This window comes from Gopherus flavomarginatus, chromosome 2 (assembly GCF_025201925.1).
Source record: "Gopherus flavomarginatus isolate rGopFla2 chromosome 2, rGopFla2.mat.asm, whole genome shotgun sequence".
Lineage (NCBI taxonomy): Eukaryota > Metazoa > Chordata > Testudines > Testudinidae > Gopherus > Gopherus flavomarginatus.
This window is the reverse complement of record NC_066618.1, coordinates 191935230-191952210: the sequence shown is the minus strand read 5'-3', so window position 1 is coordinate 191952210 and position 16981 is coordinate 191935230. Positions and strand designations below refer to the sequence as shown.

The window sequence follows — 16981 nt, the reverse complement described above, 5'->3', positions numbered from 1 at the left end:
TCATGGGTGACTAGATTTGTAGCCCTAACTTTCTGCTGGCCAAGAGACACTACAGTGACATATTGTTTTAGTTATTAAAACCAAAAACACACACAAAAAAGGCAGAAAAAACAAAGGGAAGAAAAATCAGCATGGAAAGGTGGAGGGGTATGATTAGCTGAAGTCAAAGAAACGTGGAGCCAATGATCTAATGCAGGGGTCGGCAACCTTTCAGAAGTGCTGTGCCGAGTCTTCATTTATTCACTCTGATTTAAGGTTTCACATGCCAGTAATACATGTTAACGTTTTTAGAAGGTCTCTTTCTATAAGTCTATAATATATAACTAAACTATTGTTGTATGTAAAGTAAATAAGGTTTTTAAAATGTTTAAGAAGCGTCATTTAAAATTAAATTAAAATGCAGAGCCCCCTGGATGGGTGGCCAGGACCTGGGCAGCGTGAGTGCCGCTGAAAATCAGCTTGCGTGCCGCCTTTGGCACATGTGCCATAGATTGCCTATCCCTGCTCTAATGCTAGTCTCCAGTACCCACCATGTACACAAGGCATTTCAAGCCAGATTTATTTAAGGTGTAGAGCTTTTTCACAACACTAGACCCAGGGTGGGGGGTAATTATTATGTGATTGGTACTATCTGAATTTCTGCAAAGCAAAATGAGAAATTATTTTAATTGTGTTTTAAATAAAAACATTATTTTGGAAATATAATAGGCTTGTGTCTGGTTTCTGTTCCTTCCCTTCCTACTCTAAAATAAGATTACAGCCCCTGGTTATAGCATGCTGCACACATTGTTTTAAACCAGTGATTCTCAAACTATTGTACTGGTGACCCCTTTCACATAGCAAGCCTCTAAGTGTGACCCTCCCCTTATAAATTAAAAACACTTGTTTATATAATTAACACCATTATAAATGCTGGAGGCAAAGTAGGGTATGGGGTGGAGGCTGACAGCTCGCACCCCCCCATGTAATAACCATGACCCTCTAAGGGGTCCCGACCCCCCGTTTGAGAACCCCATTTTAAACCAACAGAACACATTTACATTCAGACATCTGAAGATGATAATGTGTTACAATGAAATGGGGGTATTAGGGCATAGAACATTCATTTGCTAAAATAAATCCTCTGAGGTCATCAGATTCTGTTACAACAAAGAGTTGCTTCTATTTTTCATTCTGTTTACTAATTTTATTCTAAAGCGTTGCTTAGTTACTAACCCGAGTGATTTTCTTCAAAATCAGAATTAATACTGTTGCTTTCCAGCTGTTTCCTATTTAATTTCAGAGCACACAGATTTCTACACACATTGAAAAAAGTCATTAAGGACAACTTCTTGAGGAGTCCCTGAAAGGATGTTTAAGAAGCTCCAAGTTTGTTATGAAACTTACATCAAAACCTTTTTTTCTTCTGTGAAGGACGAGCCCTACAATCCAACTGGCAGCATTTTTCATAAGCAAAAAATTGTTAGATATGGCACCAACGTGAGGAACACACAACTACCCTTGGAACAGAGAGCCCAAGCTGCAAAAAATATTGGACTGCTAGCGTACACAGGTAACAAGGCAAACTGGCTTGTTGAAATATTTCTTCTGCTTTCTTGTTTGCTATTTCAGTATAATTTAAACCTACGGTTTCATATATGTGCTAAAATAAGGCTAGTGTTTTTTATGTACTTGTTGAAAAACTAGGCAAATATCTAGATGAACTGACGTACCCCGTGGAAGACCTCTGCATACCCCTGGTTGAGAAGCACTGCACTACAGTTTAAAACTGTATGAAGTGTAAGGATAAATAGTAATAATATAGGGAGCTTTTTTAAAAAAAGAAGGGGTTCTCTGAGCCTGCCAGACAGCAAGCCTACTGTAATTGTCAGAAATATTCATAATCAGTTGCCATCAATGTTCAAAAATGTGATATCTTAATTAAAGTCATAGTACCACTGTGGGTAGAGGAGACCTTCCTCCTTCTAAATGTTAGAAAAAGTACAGAGAAAAGTTACTGGTATGTTGTGATCCAAGTACACATTGCTGACAGAAACTCTATTACTTTGGGAGTGTAAAGTCAGCCAAAACTCAAAAAGAAAGTGGTTCAGTAGATGTGAAAGTCAGGTTTTTGGCCATCTAGAATCAGGAATAAGAAGGCCAGTCACGGAATGAGAGATCTAATGGACATGTCGTCTCCATCATACAATTTTTATCACAGAAAATTTACATGTAACTCACTCATCATGTGTTCTACAATCTGGCCAAGTTTTCTAGAGAATAGCTCAGCCAAGTTCAGAAGCAAGACTGGCAGCAGTTAGTGGATTTATGCAACAACAGTGCCCAAGAACCCACATAAATCACCATGACTAGTAACATCTGCATTTTAAAATGCTCACTTAAATGAATATTTGCCACTAAAAAAGATGCTTTTACTCTGTTCTAGCCCACGAAAGCTTATGCCCAGATAAATGTGTTAATCTTTAAGGTGCCACAAGTATTCCTCATTGTTTTTGCCGATACAGACTAACACGGCTACCACTATGATACCTGTCATTTGCAAGAAAGACAACACAGTGGTTCTTGTTCTGAGGTTATTTCCAGTCTATTCCATCTGCTGCCACTGACAGTTTCATTGCATTAAATGGCAAATCCTGACCCCACTGCACAGCCCAATCAACCAGACGGGGCACTGGAGAGACCTGATGAGTTTGTGGGGGAAGATGTTCTCTGAAGCTGAGCTGCAGCTCTTTGATGGGAATGACTGGTGGACCTGTAATATTACTGAGCCTGCTCTCAATTCTTCCTTCAACCTGCCTATGTTGCTGGATTACATGGCTCGTCCATGTAGCTGTTCACAACTGGTTTGAGATCCCCAAATTCTGTCTCACTTCTGCCACTCCTGAATGATACCACATTGGTTTTGCAGCACGCAGTGAATTCTGCATTGACAGAGGGCGAATCGTGGTGAAAGGGAAGTAGGAAAGAGAAGAGGGGGCAGTGACAGATTTACCCTTATGTAACTAGATTGCATTTTAGTAACAACATTGACGCCACAAGTTGCCTTTTCAGCATTTATTCCATGGACAAAGACCCCAAATTTTTTTTAGGACATGAAATCCTTTTTTTGAATTGCATTGTGCTATTGTTCTGAAAAAAAGGAAAAATAATGTGTGATAAATATGCCCTCTAGCAAGAAATACAGATGATAAATATCCTAATCAGATTAAAGAACAAGACTGTAAGCAGCTCAAAGGCTCAGCAGATTTTCAAGTTGCTAGCCCCCAATATCAAGTGCAGTTCTGAAAAAACACAAACTACTCCTGGGGGAATTTTGCGTCACTGTGCATGCGCAGAATTCATGTCCCCTGCAGATTTCTTTGCTTCCCCACAGAAAAAAATGACTTTCTGACAGGGAAGCAAAGGGAAGTTGCAGGACCAGTCATGCACCACTCCCTAGCAGTGCAGGTACATCATTTCAGGCAGCCAGAAGAGAGGTAAATCACCCTGGGGCTGAGGATATCCCAGCCAGTGGGGCCTACCTTGAGCCGGGATCAGCTGCTAGTCCCGGCTGGGCTAGAGGCAGGAGAGGACGGGACTTCCTCTGCCCCTGTAAGGAGTGGCTGGGGCTATGTCAGACCTGCCCCCAGCAACCTCCCTCAGCTACAGGAAGCTCAGCATCCACCCCTGCTTCCTGCCCCCTTCGCTCCTCAGCTGTGGGAGGGAGGGATCATTGTACAGGGAGCTGCTTCCCCATCCACCTAACCCCTGCACATCCAGACCTTTCATACTCAGACACCCCTGCCAACCCTCACCCCATACATCTAGAACCCCCCTAGCACTGCATACCTGAAGCCCACACACTGAATCTCAACCCCTGCAACCAGACCACACCCCCCACTGAGTTCCCTGCACTCAAACCTCCAGTAATGAGCCCCCTTCCCACACCACCTTGAGTCACCACATCCAGACCCCCATGACACTGACCCCAATGAGCATCTGTGCATCCAGATTTCCCACCCACCCCCCCGAGATGCCTGCACCTAGATTGTCCCACACAGAAGCCTCTCATCCCCACACCTTTATCCGTCCACATTGAGCCCCTCCACACTTGGATCTTGCTTGGTTGAGCCTGCCTGCCCCACACCTGTTGTGCTGGCACAGAGCCCCAGGGTGTGGGCAAGTCCAGACCTTATGCTGTGTCAGGTGCAGCCTCACCACTGAGTGTGTCCCGCGGGTGGGGGTGCTGCAGGGTTATCTCCCACCTTTATACAGCCAGTGGCCTGTGCTCCACACTGCCATGCTGGAGCCTCTTTCTTTATTCATTGACAAATAAAACTTGCAGAATTTTAAAATATTGTGTGCAGAATTTTTATTTTTTTGGTGCAGAATGTCCTCAGGAGTAACACACATGCAGAAATACCACTTAAGAACAGTAAATAATGCAATGTGTATCCTCTTTGCTGATGAACATATTTATACATGTGCAATCTGGAAAACAAACACAGTAGACCAACATGCCTCGGGTAGGCACCTCAGTGCCAAATACCAAGGGATTTCAGTAGCCCTTCCAAGTAATTATACTATAATAAAAGCCCTTCATTTTCAGTTTTTACCAATTTTTAAGGAAAATTTCCCAGGTTTTACAAAAGCTATTTGTTTTTTTACCAATTTTTGCTCAAGTTTTGGATCACTGACATACATGAAAATACTGATTATGTTAAGAAAATCCAATACATTAAGTAGATGTTAATAATAAATTAAACTAAGTGAAAATGTGAAGCTGCTAAAGTAAGGCAATATAATGGAAGATACACACACATATAGATACATACATGTGCATGTGTCCATACTGTTACTAGTTCATGAAATAAAACAGCATTAAGCTGCTTTTACTCTCAATATCCTTACTTTTTGCTAATTGTTGCTGTTTTTCTGCCCTCCCATCCCCCCAACATTAGCCTCAATATTTACCCAGAAAACAGACTTTTTTTGCACTTTTTCATTTTTTATAACAAAAACCAATACATTCCGGGGAAGTGTTAAACAAAATAAAAACCAAAATGGAAGGGAGTGAGTATGTATAATGCATACGCCTTCAGATGTTATGCCTTGGGTAGAATGGGTTTTTAAATTTTACCTTTCATTGTTACTTGGCTTTATTTGCCAGTAAATAAGCGCCTCTTCCCCATACTACTTTTAAGTACCCTTATTTCCTACTATAAAAAAACAGGGGCCAGCTGGTTCTATGCCGAATCTCTGCACAAACAATCCCTGCTGAAATATCTGAGATCTGAGGGGAGTCTAACTCCCAATCTGGCAAACCTGTAGGGTTTGGAGTTCCCGAGAGCCCAAGCGCATCAGAGCACACTTCAAGTAAGACATGCTAGGACCACAGCATAGAAGCAGACAGGCCCCCCATTCCTTTAAGGCAATGAGAGGAGTTATTTCAATCAGCAATGTGAGAAGGAAAGTGAGCCAGCTGCCCAATGAAGAGGCACAATGGTGTGCCTGGCTTTTTGAAAAGCAGGCCCAGTATATTCCGATTCTATCACTGGCCATTTTATCCTGCCAAACTAAATTCCCACTGCAGTTTAATTGGATATCAAGTTCTTCTGTTCATCTGCTAAGTAGTGTTGCTTTTGTAACACAGCTGCATTCCATAAACGTGTTCCCTATTTATTTACCACACAAACCATAAACAGCCTACAGTATGTATAGGAAGTAGTTTACATACATATTAGATGTAGTGTGTGTATATACACATGCAGGATATGTCAAGTGACTATCACTGATTATATATATATATATTGCCAAGTCTCACGTAGGATACTTTTAATTTGTGTATTAAATTTGAAAAGTATATGAGGATTCTTGGGATAATATATTGTAATAAATCCAACTCTGCACTTTTACAGCATATTTCAAGTGCTTTGTAAACATTTTTAATTAATCACAACACCCCTGTGGGCATATGCAAATATTGGCCCCATGTTTCAGATACTGAAATTGGTGCATTGAAAGGTTAAAGCCCAGATCCTCAAAGGAATTTAAGTGCCTAACTGCCATTGAAATCAGTAAGAGTTAGGCACCTATGTTTTTGAGGATCTGGGTACAAGTGGCCTGACCAAGGTCACAAAGTAAGCGTGTGGCAGAGAGGAAGAGAACCTCTGTGTTTCATCTCCCAGTCCTACAATTTTGGGCACATCTACACTTGCAAAGAACTAGCACTGGCAGTTACAGCGCCGCTCAGAGAGCACTGAAGGAAAACCACTGTTGTGTGTTCACACTGACAGCTGCCTGCACAATAGCGTGTTTGCACTTGCAGCACTATTCGGAGTGGTGCACTCTGGGTACCTATCCCACAGAGCACCTCTTTTGCCGCTAAGACTTGTGGGAAGGCGGAAGTGGTTGCAGGGCATCCTGTCTCCTGTCCCAATGCCCCATAATGCATTGCTTTGCGTCCCAGCAATCCCTGTGCTTCCATCCGCATTTGGGGCCATCTTTCAACAGTTTGTGTACTGCATGCCCTACCCTGCCTCTTTCTGGCTGCAGGAATGGATCCCGAGCTGTTGACCAGAACGCTGCTCGCACTGACCAACATGTCATGAGTGGCAGCAGAGTTATTCCTTAAACTACAAAGGCAAAAGGAATGTGACATTGATCTCACCACGCGTACTAGCTATAACACAAGAAGAACACTCGTGTCATTCATGGAGGTGCTGACCACAGTGGAATGCTGCTTTTCGGCTTGGGAAACAAGCACTGAGTGGTGGGATCACATCATCATGTACGTCTGGGATGACAAGCAGTGGCTGCAGAACTTTTGGATGACGAAAGCCACATTCATTAGACTGTGTGATGAGCTCACCCTAACCCTGCAGCACAAAGACAAGAGAATGAGAGCTGCCCTGTCGCTGGAGAAGTGCATGGCAATTGCACGGCAATTGCACTATGGAAGCTGGCTACTCCAGACTGCTACCGATCGGTTGCTAACCAGTTCGGAGTGGGGAAGTCAACTGTTGGAGTCACGTTGATGGAAGCGTGCAGGGCTATTAATTGCGTCCTGCTCTGAAAGACCGTGACTCTGGGCAACATGAGTGAAATTGTGGACAGCTTTGCATAAATGGGCTTCCTTAACTGCGGAGGAGAATACATGGCAAGCACATTCCAAATCTGGCACCAGGCCACCAAGTACATTAATCACAAGGGGTATTTTTCAATGGTTCTCCAGGCGCTTGTGGATCACCGTGGGCATTTCACAGACATTAACGCAGGCTGGTCCGGAAAGGAGCATGACCCACCCATCTTTTGGAGCACTGGCCTGTTTAAGAAGCTGCAAGCAGGGATTTTCCTCCCGGACCAGATCACCACCATAGGGGAAGTCAAAATGCCCATTGTAATCCTGGGAGACACCGCCTACCCCTTAATGCTGTGGCTCATGAAGCCGTACATAGGGCAACTTGACAGCAGCAAGGAGCAGTTCAACAAAAAGTTGAGCAAGTGCAGAATGACTGGAGTGTGCACTAGACCATTTAAAAGACCCCTGGCAATGCCTATAGGGGAAGCTGGACATGGCCAATGACAACATTCATATGCTTAGAGACAGGTTCTGTACACTCCATAATATTTGTGAAGGGAAAGGTGAAAGCTTCACTCAGGGCTGGACCAGAGGCTCAGCACTTGGAGACTGAGTTTGAATAGCAAGACCAAAGCTATAAGAGGGGCACAGCAGGGGCCTATAATAGATCAGGATGCTTTGAGACAGCAAATTGAAGCTGAAAGCCACTAATGTGTGTTGCTATGCTCTGGACTGCACTGCTTGGAAGGAGAGGATTAGTGCACCTGATGCAAGAAGGGGCCTTAACATAATTGTATGTTGCTTTGCAGTGCTCTTTTTGCTCTCACTTAATAGAATAAAGATTGCTTTCCTTTCAAACAAACACAACAATCAGAGGAAAGAGTCAAAAGAAAAAAATCATCAGCAGGGATGGGAATGGGGGAAGGGAAGGTCTCAAGAGGCAAAGAGGTCTGGGGATGGCTACAGATTTGTGTATGTCCAGGGATCATACCCAACCTTCTCCTTTGGAGAACAAAGCCATGGGTGCTGTACTTCAGCAGGGCTAAACTGCAGAGGGACAGGTGTTGAGCACAGTGGGTACTGGGAGTCTGCAGGGCTGGACTGTGACAGGGTAGGAGTGGAATGCAGCGGGTAAAGCCTGGAGCCAGGAGGTTGATAAGAGTGTGGTGGGAGTGGGGAGGGCACACACATGGGAAAGTTTTGCAACAGCAGCTGCAGGGCAAGGCGAGCGCACAGGTGCTTGGTTTAAAGAGCTAGTAACGCCTGGAGCATGTCCACTTGGCACTCCATAACTGTTAAGAGCTGCTCCATGGCTTCTTTCTGGTGTGCCACGTTCTCTTTTCGGTCCCTCTTCTCACTGTTCCGCCACTCTTTCAGTTCCTTTTTCTTGGTGGCGGAGTGCATCAAAACCTCATGCATAAAGTCCTCCATAGTTCTTCTTGGATGCTTTCTAATTTTTTGCAACCATTCTGCCGCCCATAAAGAGGAAGGCTGTGCTCCCAAGGTCATCGCTGTGAAGTTTCAATGCAACATTTTACAGAAACAGCATTGTTTGCAACACAGACAACACTGTTTCAGTACTTTAAAACACAGCCAGTACTCTCATACCTGTCACTAACTGGCTGACCCCAGGCAAGCACACAAAAGCCACAAGACCCTCAAAATGGTGAGTAGCCACAGGGGCAGGGTAAATCGCTGTTCCCGGACCCCACTGTATATTAGGCACGTGGCTCTTGGGCACTTGGGGAGAGCCAGCACTGTGGGGTGGGCCTGATAATCATTCCTGTCCCCACACTTTCCACAGATGATCACTATGGAAGATATCTTGATGCTGAGGGCGAGCAGGGAATCAAGGGATGGTCTTCCCCAAGCCTGCAGCATCCGCCCTGACTCCTATGAGGCTAGCCTGTGTGCAGCAATGGTCCCCCCGACCTATGACGGCACAGTGCTGTGGGAAAGTTACCGTTAATGGGGCACGAAACAAAGCAGCTCTGCTGAGGAACCTGCAGCAGCAGATTGCCCAATATCTCCATGTGAGTTTCCTGGAGATCTTTGAGGGAGATTCCCATGAGGTGAGGGAGTGTATCAACAGCCTGTTCTGAAGTTCAAACTAGGCATGAGGTGGGATACAAGCCTGCTTTCTACAATGCTCCTGCCCCCAACTCGCTTCAGCAATTCCCAGTCAGATCCACTTATGAGAGGCCTCTTCTCCTGTTTGCACTTCACCAAGATCCAACTACTGTGACTGGCTAGGCTCCTCCAGGGTAGAAAAGAGCTCCTGACTGCATGCATTTCTGGCCCCCAGCCCTCCGTGGGGGGAGGCTGAACAAGGAGCAGGTCCCAAGCAAACCGAGGGGCAGGGGGGAAGAAGGCCTCCACAGGGCGGGAGCAGGGGGGCTGGCCCTAGGTCTCCATGTAGGGTGGGGGTGAGGAGTGGGCCCTAGGCCTCCATGGAGGGGGAGCAGGTCCCAAGCCTCCATGGGGTGGAGGGTGGGGCACACCCAAGCCTCCAGGGGGGAGGGAGCAGGGGGGCTGGCCCCAAACTTCCATGTTGAAGGGGGAGCCCATGAGGAGCGGGCCCCAGGCCTCTGCAGAGTGGGGCATGCCCAGGTTGGCCCCAGGCCTCTGCAGGGGGAGGAGCAGATCCCACCCCCCTGCACTCCCCAGCAGTGTGGCTGCGGCCAGGTCCCTGCCCTCTCGCCACTGGTAAGTGCAGCCTTGGCCCCGCTGCAGAGCTCAGGGAAGTGGAGGTGGGGCTGGACAGGGAAGGAGAGGGGGCCCTGGGTTAGAGCGAGCTGGGGCAGCACGCAGCTATGCAGAGCACCAGGAAATTTGGTGCCCCAAATTTCCTGGTGCCCTGCATAGCTGCATACTTTGCATATGGGTAAGGACGACCCTGCCCATCTTCATCTAGGATTACCTCTTCCTGACTTGGTCCACTCACGACTGGCATGCAAACCAACCAAGTAATCACAGGGTCCTTCACAGTGGAGGTGGGGTCACCACCACATATCACGTCCAGCTCTTTGTAGAACTGCAGCTCGTGGGCATACCACCGAAATGGTGGTTTGCCTCCCACACCTTGTGGTAGGCATTCTGCAGCTCCTTCATTTTGACCCTGCACTGCAACATGTCCCAGCATGGCCCTTTTCTATCACATATATAGAAATCTGTCCATAGGTATCATAATTCCTACAGCCGGAGCGCAGCTGTGACTGCACTGCCTCCTCTCCCCAAATACCAATGAGGTCCAGCAGCTCCAAGTGGGGGATCACCTGGTGCGTGGAGCAGGCATGGCCATCTGAAAAAGGTGTGTGCAGTGGTCTCAGCACATCACCAAGCAAACACGAAGGGGACTTTCAAATTTTCAAAGGAATTTATGGAGTGGGGCTGACAGAGAGGTAAGAACAGACCTTGTGGAACACCTCCTAGAGGCCAATTGCAGCACTGTAGTCACCACGGTGTCTATACTGGCACCTCAAAGATCCATGCCTCTTGTGCGGGTGGTTCTTTTAAAGCACTGAATGTGTGCAGTTTCTGTGCACTAAGTGGCTTGGATGTGTGTACACCTCAGGAGTTACAGGGCTCAAAGCTGTTTTACTGCACACAGACTTGCCATTGTAGACAGGGCCTCAGTCTCATGGCTATCCTTCACCTATACAGTAGTTTCCTTAGTGGCACACACAATGGATTGGGTGTGTTCTAACACAATGGAACTAATTTAAAGGTTCTGTAGTAGCCTTAGCTCAGAATTTCCAATGTACATGCAAATGATTAACTAGCCAATGACCTACTAGAGATAAAAATAGCTTCTTCCATTGCAGGTGGGCCAAATGCTGGAATTTATGCATCAGAATACATCCAGGACTTAATTGCTATCTTGCACATGCCAGATACTTCAGCAAATGTGAGGATCCTGGTGCTTCAAGGGCTGTGTGGTATTTGCTATATAAATTACAGTAACCAAAACAAGGTAAAAGATCTGAGTCTTGCTGATGTTCTTTTTGTTTGTCTCACTGAAGATGAAAATTCATCCCCAGCTAGCAACCATATTACCGTGGTTAAGTTCTGGGTTTGTTACCTTCTGACTGTCCTTTGTTGCAACAATATCCCATACATCAGAATACTCCATGAACTGGGAGGTCAAATGCTGGAAACAAAGCTGAAAAGCCTGTCTCACATGGAATGGTCTGGCTGGCCTGATAATTATGCAGAAGTACTGTTTTCCCTTTTGGGGTTTCACAAAGGTCAACTTACTTCTGCTATTTAAAATGAAATAACCCTCAAGGATTGTTATAACGTGAACTATTTACATGGCATAATAAAGAAAATGAATAAAAATTAAATAGTGTCACTCTTCCTCTTCCCCATCCCCCAAGAACTATTTTGGAATTTAATAAATTACCTAGCTCAGCTCCTATGCTCATCCATTCTTCATCCTCTTCCCCGACTGGAAAGTCAGGACTACATTACTGAACAAGTAATCTGCCATCAGGTTCATTTTCCTGAGCCAATGCCTTACTAAAAACCTTTCTTCTCCTTTCCCTTCCTGACACACCCTGCACAGTCACTTCAAAGGATTCCAGACTAATACTCTCTTGAATACTACGTTGGAGCAGGGGTTAGTATGACCTTAGTGCACCATAGCCCCAACAGGATGTGATTTGTGTGAAGATGCTAGTCAGCATACCAATTCAGCAGAACCTGGGGAAGTGCACATTGCTTCTTTCTAAAAGGTTTGCTCCTATTAACATTACAATAAATGGGTAGTATCAGATTCTAAAGGAATAGTAAGATACATCAATATTAATCACCCACCCAAATCTGTTCTCCCCTGCACTGGCTCAGGAACCTTTCAGGAAGCTAGCCTCCCTCTGCTACCCACTCTTCGGTGCATGCCTTTACAATAAAGTAGGATATTTGGAGAGAGAGAGAGCAAGGTCTTGAAAACATGAAGCATGAGATTATGATTTACAAAATGTGCGCAGGATGCCAGGTGCTTTACAAACATATATAAAGACAAAGCCCCTGTCCTGAAGAGTTTATCATAAGACTGAATGCTTCGAACAATTACACATACAAATAGTCCCAATGAACAGAGCCAGGACCGTGAATCTTTTAAAATCACATTGGGACACAGAGGCTCTCTAGTATCTCCATCAAAAACCCTGTTGCCAGGCTCTCTCTCAATGCCTGCCCTATAAACTGAAGAGCATTTTCTGGGAAAGGTCCCCTCTCACTGCTGTACATGCTAGGTACAGCTCATAAAGCAGGAAGTGCTTTGGGAACCTCTCCCATGATAGTTTTCCAAACAACTGCACCTGTTCTGATACAGTCCTTTGAAAGTACATATGGTAACTTCGTTAACGTTGTAGTTATGTTCCTGAAAAATGCTACTTCAAGTGAAATAAGTGAATCCAATTTCCCCATAAGAATTAATGTAAATAGGGGTGGCTTAGGTTCCAGGGAAATTTTTTTCACCAAAGACATACATACAGTATAAGTTTTAAATAATTTTAAACAAACAATACTGTACTCACCAGTGATTGTGACGCCTGCCTTAGGCAGGGACGTAGCAGGGTCAGAAGACAGGGGCTTGCCCGGCTCTGCCTGCCCAGCGCTTCTGCTGGGTAGTGGAGTCGACGACTTGCCTACTCCCCGTCTGGAATGCCAGGCGGACAGAATGGGGCAAGCACTCTTGCACCAACCTGTCATAATATAATTCCCAATTCTGAACCTTAGCGTCCAAAATATGGGTACTAGCATGAATTCCCCTAAGCTTAATTACCAGCTTAGATCCTGTAGTGCTGCCACCAACCAGGACTTAGGGTAGAGTGCCTGATAAACTCTGGTCTCCCCCAAAACCTTCCCTGGGAATCCCCAAGACCCAAATTCCTTGAGTCTCGCAACAAAGGGGAGTAAACCATTTCCCTTCCCCCTCCTCCCCTCCAGGTGTTCCCTCCCTGGGCTCCTGGAGAGATATACAGATTCAAGCTCCGTGAATCTAAACAAAGGGATTCCTCCTTCTCCTTTCTTCCTCCCAGATCTTTCCCGCCCTGGGTACACTAGGAGATCACCGTGATTCAAACTCCTTGAATCACAACACAGAGAAATCAGGTGGGTTTCCCCCCTTTCTCTCCCCTTCCCTTCTCCTTCCCTGTTAAGTACAGACTCAATTCCCTTGAGCCTCAACAAGGGGAAAAATCAGACAGGTCTTAAAAGCAAAACTTTTAATAAAAGAAAAAAAGAATAAAGAAAATCACTGTAAATTCAAGATGGAATATTACAGGGTCTGTCAGCTTATAGAAATTGGAGAAACAGCCTTCTCCAGCAGAAATACAATTTAAAATACTTTTAGCCAAATACACATTAGACCCCTACCAGCCAGATACACATTTGCAAATAAAGCAAAACAATCAAAAAGACTAAACAGCCTTTCTACCTTTTGTACTTACTAAATTGGAATAGAAGATTAGAGAGCCTGTAGGTAAGTGTGGTCACTCTCAGAGCCCAGCGAGAACAAAGCAAAACCCAAAAAACACAAAGGCTTCCCTCCACCGAGATTTGAAAGTATCTTGTCTCCTGATTGGTCCCCTGGTCATGTGTTTGGTTCCCTGTTTGTTAACCCTTTACAGGTAAAAAGAGACATTAACCCTTAACTATCTGTTTATGACACAACCCCATCGCCCAACAGCAGTGCTGGGCAGAGCGTAGCAAGCCCCCAAGCCACATCTGGAACGCCAGGCAGATAGGCAGACCAGGGTGAGCCATACAACCTTATAACGGAACACTGCACAACTTTAAATGAGTAAGTTTTCTAATAGATCAGCAACCTAGTAACAAAACAATGTTAACTGGGATGACTAAGTGAGGAGTTACTGTATTAAGTTTCAGAGCTTCCAGATGTGCACATCTAGCCTTAAACTTGTTTAGAACATAGTTGCTCAAATGAGCCACTATGGCCACCCCACACCTATGCATTGATCGCTTATGAACAGGTAATAAGCTTTAAGGTGGTAGGGTTGAGGGGTTTTTGGTTTTTTTTTTTTTTTTTTTTTTTTTTTTTTAATACTTTGCTCATATCGAAATCTTCATCTAGATCCCAAAGTGTTTTATCAAAGGGGAGAAGGAGCATTTGAAAGGCCTTAAGGGTAAGACATGGCTATATTGGATACCATCTCCTTGATTCCAGTGCTCCTGGCTTTCTATGCTCACACCACTAGTTGTCTTTTAAGGATCTGCTGCTTGATGTTTGAGAACAGTAGGTGAACAAGCCATCGCTATGATAGGAGCATGAATGTGGTATTACAATCCATCACGTCTCACTTTTAAAAAGCATCAATATTTGCTCCCTCTCCTGCCCCAATGTTTTTGTGTAATCACTGTTAGGCGGGCCTGCTCTGATCTTACTTTTTTCTTCACCACCTTTTCCTGATGACTGTCTTTAAAAATTAAAAGATATTTGAATTGTTTTCAAGTACTGTATTTCATGATGTATTTGATGTGAAACAGTTGTCCCAAAAATACCACAAATTGTAAAAGCAAACTAAACATTCATTTATGATTGAAATGTTTAACTTGTTGAAAACTTGCTTGTGGCAGGCTGCATACATCTGAGAAAATACAAGCCAGTTTCTACCCTCCTTATAACATACGCTACTTTATATAAAGAAAATACATAATGAGGTGCATGGCAAGTACATTCAGGGAGTCTACAAAGGCAGGTATTTTGTACATTTTTTTTAACATGTAAGAGCTGTACAGACAGTTATATATTTCATTTACTTTTTTGGAGAAAAAAGTCAAATGGTAAATTATGACTAAATATTTTTTAAACTAACATTTCAGAAACAGAGCTCACATTTTCAGAACATCAAAAGTTATATCAGTAGGAGGTCCCGTAAAGCAAATTTTCAAATTTGAGTAGGAAAACTACTTCTCATTGTGCAAACACCTGATTATCTTTACTATGACTCCCATTGAGATCAATGGGACTACATTTGAGATCTTCAGATAAGTGCTTTAAATGTACGCGCTATTAAAACACTTCAGAGTGGTAATACTGATTAGTTGCCTATACCTTAGAGGCACTTGAGGGCAAGAAAAGGCCAGATGAAGCTACCTCTCTCCACCATGCCAAGAACCCTTTTTCATTGATTTTTCTCACTATGGCCTACTTCCCTAGAAGCAGGTCCTACCTCTTCCTTGACTTGGGGAAGGAGCAGGGCTTGTAGGCTTCTGAAGTGAGAGGAAGAGCAGATGTACTCTGACATGTAAAGCAAACAGCTTATGGAGCACATTTACAGGTGGTGCTTGGGCTCTTGAGGGAGCTTATTTTGAAGCATGTACAGAAACACACAGGACGGCAGTGCATGATAAAAATACTTATTGCAGTGTACTGAGGATGAGTACATAAGGCAAAAAGCAAACTATTTTATAGCAAAAATGAGGACTGAAACCGCATAAACTGAAGGAAATTACATAATTCACTGTTCCTTCACACTGCAGAGATAAAGGTAAATCAATTGTTGATCATATAGGTCACTTAAGTATTGCTACTGAACAATGGTTTCTACCTTTCATTTTAAGGTAGACTGACAGCTACATTAAACCCTTCCCCCAGAGTATTTTCTGTTTCAAGAGCTAGATAGCTGTCAGTTCTGTAGAAAAATTTTTAGTTGATTAGAGCAGTGGTTCTCAATCTATTTACCATTGTGGGCCACATATGCAGTTGTGTTATGTGGGCCAAATCCAATATATACACAAATACATACAGTAACTCCTCACTTAAAGTCATCCTGGTTAACATTGTTATGTTGATCAATTAGAGAACATGCTCATTTAAAGTTGCACAATGCTCCCTTATGTTGTTTGGCAACCGCCTGCTTTGTCCACTGCTTGCAGGAAGCGCAGCCCATTGGAACTAGCTGGTGAGGGCTTGGAACCAGGGTGGACTGGCAGTCCTGCATCAGCTCCCCACTCCCCTGTGCAGCAGCCAGCCAGCAGGCTCTCAGTTGCCAAGCAATTTTAGGTGTTCCTCCCCCCACTGCTATGTGCTACTCCTGCCCTCCGCCTTGAGACTGCTCGTGGGAGCCTCCTGCTTGCTGTGCAAGGAAGTACTAATGTCACGGTGTCCTCCAACTCTACAGAGTAAGGGGGACTGACAGAGGGAGCTTGCTGGCAGCAACTGCTGTCTCACCATGCTGATCTACTTAAAAAGGCAAGGTATTTAGAGTGGGGTCAGTGTACTTAAGGGGCAATGCACATAACACACAGCATGTCTCTGCCATGCTGTCTCCCCTCCATTTGTGCTGCCTTGTAGAGTGTTAGGCTACATTAACAAGTGTTAACCCTTGAGGGCTCAAGCCCAGTACTAGATCATTTATCAGTAAGGCATTCCCTGAGAAATATACCACCCTCTTATTTCACCATGTCAATGAAGCTTCACAATCATTACTGTGTGTATATTAAATTGTTTAATACTTACACTGTATATATAAAAAATCTTGTCTAGCAAAAGAATTTCCAGGGAACCTAACCCCCCTATTTACATTAATTCTTACAGGGAAATTGGATTCACTTAAAGTAGCATTTTTCAGGAACATAGCTACAATGTTAAACAATGAGTTACTGTAAACACAACCAACCACCTGTATGGCCAAGAGGATGTTACATGGGCCAGAGCTGTGTGCTGAATGTGCCCCAGGTTGAGAACCACTGCACTAGAGTTGTTTTAGGTAAAATGCAAACCTTATTTAAAAATTCACCACCACTTAGCTGTCTGATTTAGTTTATTAGCTGTGGGCTATTGGCAAATATTCTAACAAAAGTCAATTACATTTCAGAGTGGTCCCTTTAAGTAGAATTTAAATGCTTAACAAGAACAAAAGTGTGTATATTGCAGTAGTATCCAAGACTACT

The 16981-nt window shown here is 44.2% G+C and overlaps 1 protein-coding gene across 1 annotated transcript; it reads left to right on the top strand.

Moving 5' to 3' along the window:
- Positions 1–1350: 1350 nt before the first annotated feature.
- Positions 1351–11330, top strand: ARMH2 (armadillo like helical domain containing 2). The gene is made up of 2 exons (XM_050941874.1): positions 1351–1552; positions 10885–11330. The coding sequence occupies exons 1-2, from the start codon at positions 1351–1353 to the stop codon at positions 11328–11330; spliced, it is 648 nt and encodes a 215-aa protein (XP_050797831.1).
- The last annotated feature ends 5651 nt before the right edge of the window (positions 11331–16981 follow it).

What these genes read in the sequence shown, in the direction of transcription:
- ARMH2 (XM_050941874.1), top strand. Translation starts at nt 1,351, where the DNA reads ATGTTTAAGAAGCTCCAAGTTTGTTATGAAACTTACATCAAAACCTTT. An exon ending in TGGACTGCTAGCGTACACAG is followed by an intron (nt 1,553 to 10,884) that starts GTAACAAGGCAA and finishes CTTCCATTGCAG; the next exon opens with GTGGGCCAAATGCTGGAATT.